This window comes from Rhynchophorus ferrugineus, unplaced genomic scaffold (genome assembly GCF_030347505.1).
Source record: "Rhynchophorus ferrugineus isolate W39M unplaced genomic scaffold, kcgeb_rfMv2 rfM6, whole genome shotgun sequence".
In the NCBI taxonomy this organism is placed as follows: Eukaryota; Metazoa; Arthropoda; class Insecta; order Coleoptera; family Curculionidae; genus Rhynchophorus; species Rhynchophorus ferrugineus.
In genome coordinates this window covers 4,968,837-4,983,223 of record NW_027472585.1, presented here as the reverse complement: position 1 = coordinate 4,983,223, position 14,387 = coordinate 4,968,837, and the positions used below count along the sequence as shown (strand labels likewise).

Here is a 14,387-nt window from a genome sequence, read left to right as displayed (position 1 = left end):
CTTTAACATATCGATTAATTATAATATTACCTGAAATATGATTATAAGCCCAATTGTAAGTTACATAACAGAGTTATAACCAGCATAGTAAAATACATAGCATATAAATTAGAGGATCTATGTATTTCATTATAATATAATTAAAGTCATTTCAGCCACATCACATATTCCTTTCTTAATTTCTCGTTTTTGAAACATTTCTTTAAACCCTGATGTACTAATATATTTAAGATAAACAAAATAAGTGGGCTCTAATTTAAATAAGGTAATTATTATTATTTTTTTTAATCAACAAATATTTCAATTAAGTCGATTATCGAATCTCAAGTACCCAGCCCTAATATAAACATCTTCTTTTTTACTTTTCGGTATACTAACTCACAGGGAATGTGCCTAGCTTTATGAATACTGGCACATAACTTCTGTCATGGTTTATTGTCAGATGTTCAGATGTTGTTTTTAGTGAGTGATATTTTTATTCTATTACATTTATAAAAATTAATTTAGAGTTATTTAACAATGTTTAAGCTATTTTAAAGTTCATTTTGAGAGTTAGTAAACTATAATATGGTGCTGTCATTATTCGTCAGATCTTGTAGGTGTAATATAAGTAAACTTGTTTTTCCATTAACTTATCCAAGGTAACTTTAATACATATTAAAATGTTAATACATAATATATATTTTATTAGCTATGGACAATATCAAGTTAGACAAATACACCGAAAGTCTGTATATAAAACCGAGGAGGCTAAAAAAGTCAGGTTTTATATTTTGAACAGATTTATTGAATTCTTAAAGAATTATGATCAAATACTTGAAAAGAATTTTCCAACAACAATGAAAACTTACAGAGTTTTCACTGAAGGCATAAAAGTGTTCATTTTAGATACCCGGGAATACTTCAAAATTGTCAGGTAATTCAGATAATTCTAAAACTAATTAATAATACTTATAAGTAATTTATTTACAGATTGTTGAATAGTCCAGGTGGTACATATACAAAGCTCTTAAGAAGAGAAATAGAACTGTATCATCAAATGCCAAAAGATATGTTTAAGGTTGCACCAATTTTAATATTCTCTACTTTACCTTTTGCATTTTATGTGCTATTACCATTGATTTATGCATTACCAAAGCAGCTCTTGACTTCTCATTTCTGGACACTGGAACAAAAATCTAGATATAACGTTGAATATTTACATGACAGACTGGTGCATAATAGACCAGTTTTTAGGTAACATAAAGAAATACATCCTTTAATAGGTTAATTAAATATTTTAAAGACATTTGCAGTCACAACTCAACTTTATTAAATATAATAAAGAAATAAGAGATGATCTGTATGATTCTTGGGCCAAGGTATTAGGACAATTGGGAAGTGGTGTACAACCTACCGTTGAAGATATATTGGCATGTAAATGTTTATTCCAAGATGAGCCATACCATCTGTTTTATCTAAGTAGAAATCATATAGTAAGTTAAATATGTTTTACCTATTTTCTGTGACTTATATATATTCTGTTCAGTTTCATTTAGTCAGAACTCATAACATTCATGCTGGTTGGTTTCGAAGAACTAGACTATCTGATAGGGCTTTAATTTTAATTGAAATGGATAAAGCTATTATGAGGGAAGGTGGTGTACATAATCTACCTGTGGATGCTCTAAGAACTGCATGCTACATTCGGGGTATAACTATATCATATCAGCAAAACTTGTTCTAATTATTTTTTATAGGATTAAATCCAGTTAATGTAGATACAGAATACCTGGTCAAGTGGTTATCAAAATGGATACAAGTTTCAAGCCAAATTGACAAAGATAGTTTGTCATTGCTTTTGCACTGCCCAATATTATTAGGATATAATGAACCATCCAATTGGATACTTATATATCCAAAAAAGTAATATTTTAGACAATTTTTTTTTTCTACACAGGGTTTTTGTTTAATCTAGCCAAATATTTTTTTTATTTTATGTTCTTTGTAAGAAAAGCTGTTCTTATGTATATATTCCAAAATATGTTGATAAATATATTAAAAATTTTAAATGCTGAGCCAATATTGAAGTAAACTAAGAATAAATTGTGATGTATAAGATTTAAATAAATTATTAAATAATTATTCTTATTTGTTTTTATCAATGCTGCAATAAAAATGTTTCACTGTGTGTGTTAGTGCTACAGAACTATTGAAGAAGAAATGCAACTCTGCTACTTCTCGGCAATCTTAGTAGCCTATTTTTGAGACGTTTTGTTTCAGCCTGGTCGTTGCTATTTCCATATGAAAAATCGATTTGGCACAGTAGAATTCATAGCACACTTTTTTCTTTATTCTATGGGGACATTTACCTATTTTTCATTCAATTCAATACAACTGCAATTGACATATTTTTTTTCTTTCAAATGTACATTGATTCTGTCTGAAACATTTTTAAATTAAAAGTTACTTAAGCATACAGAAGTAGCCTGAAGTAATGCTCGGTCAGAGCCAGTAGAATTTACAAAATGAACGCTCAGAAAAGCTGCATTGATCAGTAATCCTGATAGAATTTAATCTAGACTCTATATTCTATAATACAAATTGTCTAATAATCTCCAATTTAGCCGCGTATATTAAGTCCTACTGATTCTAAATACTTAATATAACTCAGGTAATATATTGCATGATTAATGAAACTACTAAGGTAATAATCAATTTCCGCTTCAAATGTTATTTAAAATTACATAAAATTTTATTTAAAAAATTAGTGATGCTATCCAAATCCTTTGTTAAATGTCAAGACTGTTCACCAAGTAGTTTTTTTGTGTGGATATATATAAACAAATATGATTTACATTTCACATAAAATGCATATGCATCAATTAAAACAATTCTTTTTAAATAAAGTTTTTATTTGTCACTTAACATATTATTTCTTCTCAGCTTTCTTTGCTGCGGGTTTCTTTTCGGCCTTTTTCGCTGGCTTTGGTTTATCACCCCCTTTCGCCATTTTGGATTTTCCATATAAGAAACCATTTCTAGAAGATGCTTTTCTTAAAGCAAGGAATGAAGCTGTTCTGATCTTATTTCTACGAGACCTAGCCCTCCTCAACTTGAAACGGTCAAAGTCTGTTAGTTGGGCTCTCTGGAAAATTAAATATATGTTAAAATCTCTTATTACTAATGACTTAAACTATGTTTCAAATAGTTCATCAGATTAAATTTGGCTTCAGATATGTTTCAGCCGGCAATTCCTATCTCAAAAAGGTTCATCATAAAAAATGTATAACATAAAACTTAGTTTAAATAATAATATACCTTTTCTTTTGCAGCAACTTTCTGTGCCCAAACTGATTTTTCCCACTTTTCTTGTACTTGACCTTCCTTCCAAGCTTTACGCACAACCCTTGTGGAAGCTGAGAAGGGGAATTTTATTCTAAGTTTTGTTAAGTGCAATTGATTGAGCCTTAATTGGCTTCTGGGTACTTTAGTTTCCGGTCCATCAACTAATACCTATAAAAAAAAGACATAAATATTGTTCCCCAGTTATGTTAAATACATTAAATGTTTTATAATTTTTATCAGATATAACAATGGCTTCAGATATGTATCAGCCGGCAATTCCTATCAAGTTATAGGTTCATCATAAATTATAGTTGCTGAAATGTAATGAAAAGAAATATAACCCAAAACACTTACCCTAGTTTGGTCAATAACATCAACAATGCTGACCAATTTGCCTTTGTGGGGGCCATCGGATACAACGGCAACACGGCCGGTTTCAACAAACCTTCTGAAAGGCTAAAGAGATGTAAAAGTTCATTTTATTCCATACTAGCAATACATGTGGAAATTAAAATTTGTAATATCACGATATTAGATTAACAAATAAATAAATAGCAAGTCACATTATAAATAAAACAATTATTAACTATAACTAATTTTTGAAAGATTAAGGAAAAACTTGAAATATTCAAAAATATTCTTAAAGAGTACCTTACCATGCTTACAAATACGTGAAAAGAACGATGGCGAAGAGTCTGTCGGAAGTTACAATTTTGACAGCATGTCAAAAGTCAGTGTCATAACTTATATTTTAAATTAATTAAAGTATACGATGTAGGTACGCGAGATAGATTGAAAATATTATAATCACCATTTTATTTAATGAGAATAATTACTTATCTAATTATGTCCCTAGTAATGTTCAGTAAAAATTATTTAATTATTAATTTGACTAACTGGACCTACAGATTATATGAATATTTAATATAAATTTTACTAGAGATCATTTATTACGTTTTCTATTAGTAAAAACAAAAAAACCAATTCTAGTTAAAATATTTCTAGACTTCAATCTGGTGCCATATAGGTGCTTAAAATGTTTAATATTTTATAAGTATATTATATTGGTTTCTTAAAAAACCACTAGGACGAAAAAAATTACAATTTTTCATTAACATTCTTTAGAATAAATATGTCGAAGACCAAAAAAATTATTAAGTGGAAAATCTAAGGATATATATATTAAATATCGATATATGTGAAAATATCGATATTTCATCATATATGACGATATGTCCCTATCTTTTAGTACTAATTCTAAAATGAATCAATGACAGATGTCACCGTGAAAGGTATTTAAAGTCGTAACATTTAAAATAAAGCAAACATATGTGTTTTATTTCAAAGTTAATTTTTAAACGATGAATCGTAAGTTGTCCGCCGAACTTATAATAGTATTTTCACAATTTTATTTTTTAGCACATACTTCAAATATCTATATGTTTTCGCACTATTCAGAAAGAGAATATACCAATATGACTAGTGCTAATAATGAGAGTTTGAATTTAAAGCAGAACAAGGTTTTTGTTAATCCTAATTTTCGAAAAAATATCCACGTTAACAAAATTCATATTAATCCAAATAGAAGGTTAGTTGGTGATACATATTTACAGAATCATGGAGTAATATATAACTCTAGTCAGAATGTGAATATACAGACAGACCACTCACAGGGTATAAAAATACACATAAATCCTCACAAAAAAAATTTTGTAGTACCGCAAAATATTCATATCAATCCAAGATTTAAAGCTCTAGGAGAGTTTCAGAAAAAGATTGATCCTCCTATTTTAGAGAAAAAACCTGCTATAATATTAACGAAAACTAAACTAGTACGAGTGCAACCTCATACATCAATACCTACAACAACTATAACAAAACATCAACCTAGAAGGAGTTCAGTTAGGTCCAAATTTAAAATTGTTCGTAATAATAATTGTCAAACGCCTGTTAAAGTCCTGAGGGACAAAATAACAAGATTTAAAGTGGACCATCGAACAATAAAAAGCTTTAGTTCTGATAATAAGCGATATAAAATTGTCAATAAGAAATTAAAAAGATCAAATGAGGCCTGTCAAGTGGTGAAAAAAGTGAAATCTCCTGTTAAGAGGGTTCAGTCAAGTTTATGCTTAGTTAACATTAATGGAATTATGTATAAAAAAACCAAAAATTCATTAAGAAAAATGTCAATATGTAAAATGAATATTAAAAAATCACCTAATATTGTCTTGACATCCAAATATAAGATAATTAAAAAGGTCCAGGGTAAAAAGACGGAGAAAGTAGTAAAAGAGAAATATGGAAATATCATTAAGAAGTTTAAAATAATCAGGTATTAGATATAACAATATTTTATAGTTTGTTTTTTTTAATTATATTTTTTTTAGGGTACATACTCCTTTGAAACCAGTGGTGACACCAAGAAAGAAATTAAAAATTTGTAATATTCCTTGTCCATTTTACCGTAAATATGGTGTTTGTCGTGGAAAGAACAATGGGAAGTGTGTTAGGAAGCATGATCCAGCTCAGATTGCTCTTTGTACCAGGTAACAAATTGTAAATTCGATAAACGAATAATTTATAGGTTGTTTAGGTTTTTACAAGGTGATTGCTTCAAAGAAAAATGTCTTCTATCACATCAAGTTTCTTCAGAGAAAATGCCTACTTGTAAGTTTTATTTGGAAGGTTCATGTGTTAAGGACAACTGCCCATATTTACATGTAAAGTTAAGTAAAAATGCTGAAATCTGCAGAGATTTTCTTGAAGGATTTTGTAAGGAAGCTGCTGAGGTTTGTATAGTAAAGTTTTCAAGATTGTTATTCAAACTGCTTTCAAAACAAAATAGTGTAAAAGAAGACACCAGTATCTTTGCCCAGACTATGAAAAATACGGTAATTGCCCTAAGCAGAGATGTCCATATCCACATGGTAAAATGGTAAGAAGTTTTCTGATTCATAAAACCAAGTTTACCAAGAACTATTCAAAGAAAAAAAAGTCAAAAAATACAGAAAATTTTCTTCAAAACAAAGAAATAAATAGTGATACAAATGCAGAAAAGCAGAGATATTATGAAAAGCATAATTCCCAAGAACCAAGTACACAACCAAAAAATAATGATTCAGAGAATGAAAGTATAGGATTACATTTGAGACCAAAATTAGGGAATTTGCCATCTTTTATCCCTTTTAAAGAATGATAATATATTAGAATATTTCTTGGTTAAAAGGCCACTTATTTTGATAATATTTACTATTTTTGTCTTTTATTGTATTATAAAATAAATGTCTTTATTATATATTTATTTTTCAATTACCCTTTAATGCCCTATTTATATATATATAATTAGTATGATATATAAAACATCCATTCTGAAGCTAACTTAATGTCTGTTAGTATTTGTCATATCAGTGACAGCCATTTTATTGTCTAATGGTGTTTGTTTTGTTTTGATGAGGTTTAGAGTGAATATTTCAAATATACAATAGTTTCGATTCACATAAACTTAAGTGGAAACATTTAGTGTTCTTCCATTGGTCGCGACGTGTAACAGAATCGGCCATGTCGTACATTTTGTTACTTCCAGAAGTTGCCCTAGAGCAGATCTTTTCCTTTTTGTCTTACGACGAAATAGCTAAAAATAGAATCGTAAGTTTACTCTTCATTCATTACTTCATGTTTTACTAAATCAAACAAGCCTTTTTATATTAAGTATAATTATAGCAAGGTGTTTCTTCCTTCATTTCTATTTAGGTACGGGGTTGGTAAGCTTTATTCTTGTCAATTTTGACATAAAAATCCGCGCGAATATTTTGTTAAAGTAAATTTGAAGCAAGTATTCCAAGATTTGGTTAAAAATGAATCAGGAAGATGATCTATTGGAGTCTTTGTTAGCAGTCGCTACTGAAGAATTGGAAAAATTTGAAAGTGACAGCAGTCCTAAAGGAAACAGAGAAAATGAAGAAAATTCAATCAAACCTAATAGCAAGACATATAGACCTAAAATAATAAAAGAAACAAATTTATTTGGATTAGAAACAAATATTGAGGCGACTCGGACATCCTTGCGAGCTAGTAATCTAAGTGAAATTCATAATGGTGATACTGATTCATCTGATGATGAAGGTAATAGAAACTATGAGAATCAAAAATACAATGATTGTGGAAAAGTTATTAAAAAACTGCTTTCATCTAATTCCACAAATTCTATATCAAGTAGTCACTATGGTATACCTAAAAAAAGAACATCATCATGGACACCAAATCTTAACCCTGACAGGGTAAGCAGTCGCAACCCAAAAATGTTGGCAACTACTAAAAATGTATCTTCAAAAAGCCATGTAGATGTTTTTATTGACCCAGTTTTTGGAATGCGTATCATAAATCCATTGATATCTTCAACAATGTTAACAGAAAGAATGCAAGGGCGTATTGCTGTTAAATTTTCTGATTTAATTCGTTTTATTGGGAATGATAGTCTTAAAGATAAGGATTGGGTTATTTGTGGAGTGGTAGTCAGTAAATCTCCACCAAAAACATCTCAAAAAGGGTCACAATTTTCTATTTGGACTCTCAGTGATTTAAAAGATGATATTAAAACTGTTGCCTTATTTATGTTTAGTGGTGCTCACACTGATTTATGGAAAACCATTGTTGGTACAGTTATAGGTGTTCTAAATCCTAATATTATGGAAAGAAGAGATGGTTCTAAAGATGTGGTAAGTTTAACAATGTCTTAATGTATACTTTGGTAAACCTGATATTTTTAGGCTTCTCTTAGTGTTGATACCTCTCAAAAGGTTATGGTATTTGGTCAGTCAAAAGATTTTGGACTGTGTAAAAGTATCAAGAAAAATGGTGAGAAGTGCACTTCGATAGTGAATTTAAGCAAATGTGAATTCTGCGTTTATCATATCAAGCAAGAATATCAAAAATGTAGTAAGAGATCAGAGTTACAGTCAAATTTTGCTGGCAAAGGCTTAGTTAATCTGAGGAATAAGGTATTAGGGAAAAATGAAGTATTTTATGCTGGAAAATCCTATGTTGCAATACCGGCAAAGAAAAGTAAAAAATTGGAAGCAAAAGATGATCGAATTCTACAAAATTTAAATGGCTTGAATGGAAATGTGACTAGAACAAAGACACCCGTCAAAAAGAAAAAAGGTATGGCTATGCAATTAGACATAAATCCAGTTCAGAGAGCTAAAGATCTTGAATTGCTCAAGAAATTAGGAGGATCTACAGACTTTGAGAGTAAAACAAATTTCTCGGGAAGCAGATCAAATGAAATAAGTTTGGCAGATTCTAAAGCAACCGCATTAAGTGTGATAAGCAAACTGAAATCTAAGAGCGATAGTGCAAGTAATGTCAAAGAAATAAATAATAAATATGACTTAAAAGGGGACTTGCATAAAAATTTAGAAATGAAAAATAAATTTTCTGGAAAAATGTCAGGTACATTATCTTTGAGTGACAGCAAGCAAGCTGCTTTAAATGTAATTACAAAATTAAAAGAAAATACAAATACTGCAAAATTGGACAATAACATAAATTTGTTTAAAGATGTTGAATCAGAATTTGATGACTTGAAATATACTGATGATGAAGAGGAAGAATGTGCTAGTAAATTGAGTTTGAAAGTTTTGGATGACAGTTCTAAACAAATAAAATCTTCACATACCGCAACACAATCACCTTCAGTTTCTAAACATAATAAAAATAAATTAGCTTCAAATGAACATTTAGGCTTGCAGAGTTCTAAAAATGTTTCACTTGAAGATTCAAACATATCAAAAAGCAAAATCAACAGTCACTGTGATGAACAAAAGGCATTCAAAAGCCCAAAGCAAACAATAACTGACTTGGGTATTCCAAAATTGTCGGCATTTGGCAAAAATGATTTTATTGATTTAAGTAAGCCGGTGACGTCAAGACAGATAGACAGAGCCAAGATAAATGCTTTAAAGTTTATTGAGAAAAATGGACCAATCATGAAAATAGATCCGAATAGTACAAAAAAGTCGGGGAAAAAAAGGCCTTTAAATACTTCAGAGCCTGTAGAAACTCCTAGCAAAAAATCCAAGTTACAGGAAAGTGAATTTATATCCGATCGATTTAAAAAAATGATGGCAATGTCGTCCAGACACTCCGAACTGATTGAACAGCATGACGACGAGGAAAAGGAGAAGTACTTCCAAAAACAGGAGATGAAGGAAAAGATGGAAGAGAAAATGGCCAATACATTCAAGGTATCGTGTAAAGCAGTCAAATGCTTGACATGCAAGTATGTCAGCTTTTCTGCGTCTGACTTTTGTAAAAAGGAACGACATCCTTTAAAAGTATGTTTTAACCATGTGCACTCGTTTTCTTCAGTGATCACTCCGATTGTTTTAGGTGTTTGATGCGACGAAACGTTTTTATAAATGTTCAAATTGTCAATATAGAACCGCAACATTGGAAATATTCCCGACAAAGTCCTGCCAGAGTTGCGGCAGCTCAAAATGGGAGAGGACGGGAATGATGAAGGAGAAAATTATAGCGGTGCAACATCAACTGTCGATTCGAGGAGGAGAACAGACATTTATCAATTCAGTAGCGAAAGATGCTAATTTAGATTTACTTATTCCAGATGATTGAAATTATTTATGTTTAATTTATATAATTTTATGATAGTAGTACAAATAGAATATATCCCTTATTTTTATTTCAGTCTTTTATTGAGCGTTTTATTTCCTATATTTTCACTGCTGATACCGGTTGGATGAATTAAAGATAAAATAATTTTAGTAATTTTCGGTACCGTCAATCCAAATATTTTCTAAAGTAAATTAAAAGTGGCTGTTTTTATGCCAGTTAATTTCATAACTTAGGTTGTCTGTATTTTATAATTGGTATTTTCGTTCGCAGGTCTGCAAGAAGTTTAACGAGATAGGTGGAAAATTGCTTTCCAGGGGTTTTATTCAATTGGAGAAACGTCATGCCAACATTTACAAGAGGGTCAAGTCGGCTTTGCCCAGACGGGAATCGGAACGTAAAACTCATCCTTTGGCCAGACATAGCGACATACTTCAAGGTGTCGACACGAGATTGAGTATGCTGAATATGACCTATATGCGGTATATCGAAAGCAAATTGATTTGCTTCATACCGGGAAAGGTCAGTACATTAACTAAGGAGCAAGAAAGGCGACGCGACCAACTTTTGATTTGTAGGTATTGGACGAGATTAAAAGCATTCTTGATTTAGTGGAGAGCAACAGCACTCCACCAAGAACGCATCAATTATTGCAAGAACTGAGAGATTTAAGCAGTATGGCTATGGAGCACTTTGATGAACAGATACTACCTAGGTGTAAAGAACAACTGGAACAGCAAACAGGTAGGATACATATACTTTGTCCTTTTCAAGGGATTTTACGTTTTTATAAATTGAATTTGACTTTTGTTTTATTTATATTTGTTTGTTAGATTTTATTTATAAATAATTTTTCAATATATAAAATTGAAATAAAAGATATAATATTTTTTATAGCTGTTTATTAAAAAGATTTAAAAAATATTTCCAAAAGGTTAAAATAGACTCGTAACAAACTCGTTATAAAAAATTTTAGAATTAAAAAAAAAGCGGTAAGGATGGTACTTGGCCCTTATTCCCACATCTTTAACAAAACACAATGTAATAAAAAATGTTTATTACCACATGAACAGTTTGTTTCAGCATCGATTCGCCCTTACTGAAAAACCTTAAATAATTATAATTTGCTAGTATTGCACCTTTTGATATGTGACCTTACTGGATCTTATTTTGTTTGTAACACTTTTTTGTTACAGACGTCCTCTATAGAGATGTTGTCTCCACCTCAAAATCGACACGCTTACTCTTTCATCAGCAATTTCCACATGCCATCAGCAATGAATTGTATAAAGTTAAAAAGGTCACTAAAAGTCACAAACATCATATTGGCTATCTGACACAGAATACTCAAAAATTGTGCTTGAAGGTAAGTTTAATATTTGCAAGGAAGATTGATGTTGATTTATTCTGATAAAATTTTCAGCTTCGCAAACAGAAAAATATCCTTCGCATTCAGTCCAATAAAATACACGAACAGGAACGTAAAATGCAAGAGCAAAACATGAAGATATTGGAACAAGAGGCAGCACTAAATGAGATTAAAAAACACATCGATGACTGGGATCAAAAGTACAAAGATTTAACCACAGAACTAGTAAGAGCGAGAGATGAAATATTGTTGAAGACATCGTCAAGTAACACTTCGCTGTTAAACTCGTCGAGCCTTACACCTAGTCCGATCCAAAGTACTAGTTTCAAGGGTCCCACCTTCAAGTCTAACATCAAACCTAGAGTTACTCATATACTTCCCAAGAATTATAACTTGGATTATGAACGCAAGCGTAAATCAACTGTAGGCCCCGAAATTCCTCCCAAGAGGAACAAGAGTCCCTCCACTGCCGATCATCCTGTTTTACAAAAATATCTCAAGGATAAAAACGCTCAAAATATTGAATTCAACATACCAGATTTAAGCAATTTCGAGAAAAGAGATGATTCCAACGAAGCAGGCCCTTCAAAAACTACAAATGATACGACTAACGATCTGGCTGCGACTTCAGACGTTATTACCTCATTTATTGACAATTTTCTAAAAAACCCACTGAAAAATGTGAAACCTCGCAAAAGAAAGCTGACAGAAGATATCGATTTAAAATAGAGCTAGTTATATTTGAGTCATTTTTATATCAGAAAGATATATATTTTATTTGTTATTTTTTGTACTAACGCTAGAAGCAATTTAGATCTTATTATTTCTAGGTGAATTGATGTAGGCTTAGTAAAGATAGAATGATTAACTCTTATGAATGTGTATTTAGAATCTCTATAGACATATATTTGTTTTTTTCCTGATCTATTTTTAAATTTCCACATAAACACGAAATTTATTATTTCAGCACAGTTATTTTACCTCTTTTGAAATATTCTCCTATAGTTGAACTATAACTAAATTACAATTTCAATATTTATAAAGTATTTATAGTTTTGTTTAGTATAAATCTTTCTTACATTATACTAACTTTTAAATAAGGTATACTTTTTAAACACCTTTTCTTATAAGCTATATATATAAGATCCTTGCGAACTCTGTACTGCGTGTAATTTAGATCCTTAGAAAATAATAACAACATAAAAATGAAGTATTTTTGATGTTTACCTGTTTTGACCTGTGTTCCTAGTGGAGTTCTTGCCATTTCAGTTCAGTTATCTTTAAGAGAGGTACGAGAGAAAGTAAAAAGCTTAAGTAGAAAAACTACCCTAAAATCACTTGTTTATTTATAGAAACATTCATTTTAAAAAACAGTAAGTTAAGCTAAAGTAACAAAACTCAGTTCAGAAGTTGTATAACAAAAATTTGAAGAATCCCGTTGTTAGTAATTGATCCTAAAAAATCATATAATTGCAAAAGTTTTTTAAAGTAAATAAATGTAATATAATTTAAATAATTAAACAATTTTAAAAATTATGTTATGGCCAATACCTAAAATAATATCGATAACTTAAACTTACAAATATAATTAAAAACAACCCTAATTATCACAATAATCACTATTTTAGTAAATGTTCTGTACTATTTGGTGTGTCTGCTTTTACATCTTTTAAAATCCACGGATGTTTGAGTACAGAATCCAAGTCAAGTCTGTTCTCAGGTTTAACCACCAGTAATTTCTTAATAAGATCACGAGCTTCCATGGAAATATATGGAGGGAAATCAAATATACCCTTACAAATTCTTTTATATGTATTGCCACATTCACTGTCTTCAAATGGGGGCTTGCCAGTAAGAAACTCATAGCATAAAACACCAAGCGACCAAAGATCAACTTTTTCATCATGGGGTTTACCAGCAACCTAAAATATAATAGAATAAAAAAACATAAAGATCTAATGAAATATAATAAAACCATTTCTGGAGACAAATAATCAAGTGTTCCACACAGTGTAGTTCTCTGTGAGCTTGGAGCATGTACTGACCACCCGAAATCAGCAATTTTTATTTCTCCATTGTTACCCAGAAGTAAATTTTCTGGTTTTATATCTCTATGAATAACTTTTTTTGTATGACAATAACGTAATGCATCAGCAATTTGCCTAATATAGCTGGCACATATATTCTCTGAAAATCTTTTTTCTGGAGACTGCATAAGAGCTACATAAACTGCTCCTTTAGGTGCATATTCTAATATTAGATAAACTCTACTTTCATCATGGAAATATCCATATAGTCTTAATATGTTTGGATGCCTTAGATGGCTTTGTATTTCTACTTCTCTACGGACTTGATGCTCATTGTTGAAATCTTTAATAGCACTTTTAAATAAAACTTTTAGAGCAACTAAGAATTTAGATTTTTTTTCTCTAGCTAAGTAAACATTGCCAAATTTTCCTTTTCCTAATGGTCTTCCTACAAATTATATACATATAATTAATATAATATAACAATATAATTATATTCCATTATATACGAAGTAAAATACATTAATAAAATTATAAATTATTACCAATGTCAAAATCTGTGAGGGTCCACTTTTTCTTATCCTCTTGTTTTTTCGTGGCTTGTTCACTGGACGTTGCTTGATTGTTTGCTATTTGAGGTACAACAGTATCTTTATTTTCTACTAGCTTCGATAACTTTGGATTTTTCACATCTGTTAATGCTGTGGTCCGTACATTAGCCGTTGTTTTGAAGTCTTTACTCAAAGTCTTAGTATTTGGACAGGTACTTTTTATATGTTCGTTTTCTTTGTTAAATGCAGGTTTAACTATATTATTTCTTGGTTTAGGTGTACTATTTGACATTATGCTTTTATTTCTCTATCTTTTTAATACTATATTTTTCAGAATACTAATTGGAAAACGTCCACATATGTAATGGAAGGATATTTAAATATTTGAAAGGTCAACGGTTTTTTAAAGATTTAGTGAAAAATAACTAGATTTATTTTTGTTGGTTGGCTATCATGAATTCTGCTCTTTCTAATTGACACAAA

At 30.3% G+C, this 14,387-nt stretch overlaps 5 protein-coding genes across 6 annotated transcripts; 3 read left to right on the top strand and 2 right to left on the bottom strand.

The window, feature by feature from the left end:
• The first annotated feature begins 427 nt into the window (after positions 1-427).
• On the top strand, positions 428-2,124 carry LOC143198885 (LETM1 domain-containing protein 1). Its single transcript, XM_076408492.1, has 6 exons — positions 428-641; positions 692-916; positions 973-1,236; positions 1,286-1,475; positions 1,529-1,691; positions 1,740-2,124. Exons 1-6 carry the CDS (start codon positions 568-570, stop codon positions 1,907-1,909), a joined length of 1,086 nt encoding a protein of 361 aa, XP_076264607.1. The 5' UTR covers positions 428-567; the 3' UTR covers positions 1,910-2,124.
• A 749-nt stretch (positions 2,125-2,873) lies between these two features.
• Positions 2,874-4,120, bottom strand: RpL14 (Ribosomal protein L14). The gene is made up of 4 exons (XM_076408525.1): positions 3,984-4,120; positions 3,682-3,783; positions 3,301-3,495; positions 2,874-3,127 (listed from the first exon to the last, which is right to left on the bottom strand). The coding sequence occupies exons 1-4, from the start codon at positions 3,984-3,986 to the stop codon at positions 2,912-2,914; spliced, it is 516 nt and encodes a 171-aa protein (XP_076264640.1). The 5' UTR covers positions 3,987-4,120; the 3' UTR covers positions 2,874-2,911.
• Positions 4,121-4,337: 217 nt separating this feature from the next.
• On the top strand, positions 4,338-6,622 carry ZC3H3 (Zinc finger CCCH domain-containing protein 3). The gene is made up of 5 exons (XM_076408440.1): positions 4,338-4,695; positions 4,747-5,659; positions 5,715-5,873; positions 5,921-6,116; positions 6,173-6,622. Exons 1-5 carry the CDS (start codon positions 4,689-4,691, stop codon positions 6,521-6,523), a joined length of 1,626 nt encoding a protein of 541 aa, XP_076264555.1. The 5' UTR covers positions 4,338-4,688; the 3' UTR covers positions 6,524-6,622.
• A 45-nt stretch (positions 6,623-6,667) lies between these two features.
• Positions 6,668-12,536, top strand: LOC143198850 (protein MCM10 homolog). Of its 2 annotated transcripts, XM_076408411.1 has the most exons (5): positions 6,668-6,972; positions 10,231-10,479; positions 10,536-10,701; positions 11,154-11,323; positions 11,381-12,536. In XM_076408411.1, the coding sequence occupies exons 1-5, from the start codon at positions 6,886-6,888 to the stop codon at positions 12,053-12,055; spliced, it is 1,347 nt and encodes a 448-aa protein (XP_076264526.1). In that variant the 5' UTR covers positions 6,668-6,885; the 3' UTR covers positions 12,056-12,536. The 2 variants fall into 2 exon arrangements, with proteins under 2 accessions (XP_076264526.1, XP_076264525.1); XM_076408410.1 differs by lacking the exons at positions 10,231-10,479; positions 10,536-10,701; positions 11,154-11,323; positions 11,381-12,536 and adding exons at positions 7,078-8,042; positions 8,094-9,662; positions 9,718-10,027 and having other exon boundaries at positions 6,837-6,972.
• Positions 12,537-12,808: 272 nt separating this feature from the next.
• Positions 12,809-14,312, bottom strand: aurA (aurora kinase A). Its single transcript, XM_076408491.1, has 3 exons — positions 13,899-14,312; positions 13,302-13,801; positions 12,809-13,248 (listed from the first exon to the last, which is right to left on the bottom strand). Exons 1-3 carry the CDS (start codon positions 14,194-14,196, stop codon positions 12,946-12,948), a joined length of 1,101 nt encoding a protein of 366 aa, XP_076264606.1. The 5' UTR covers positions 14,197-14,312; the 3' UTR covers positions 12,809-12,945.
• Between the last annotated feature and the right edge of the window lie 75 nt (positions 14,313-14,387).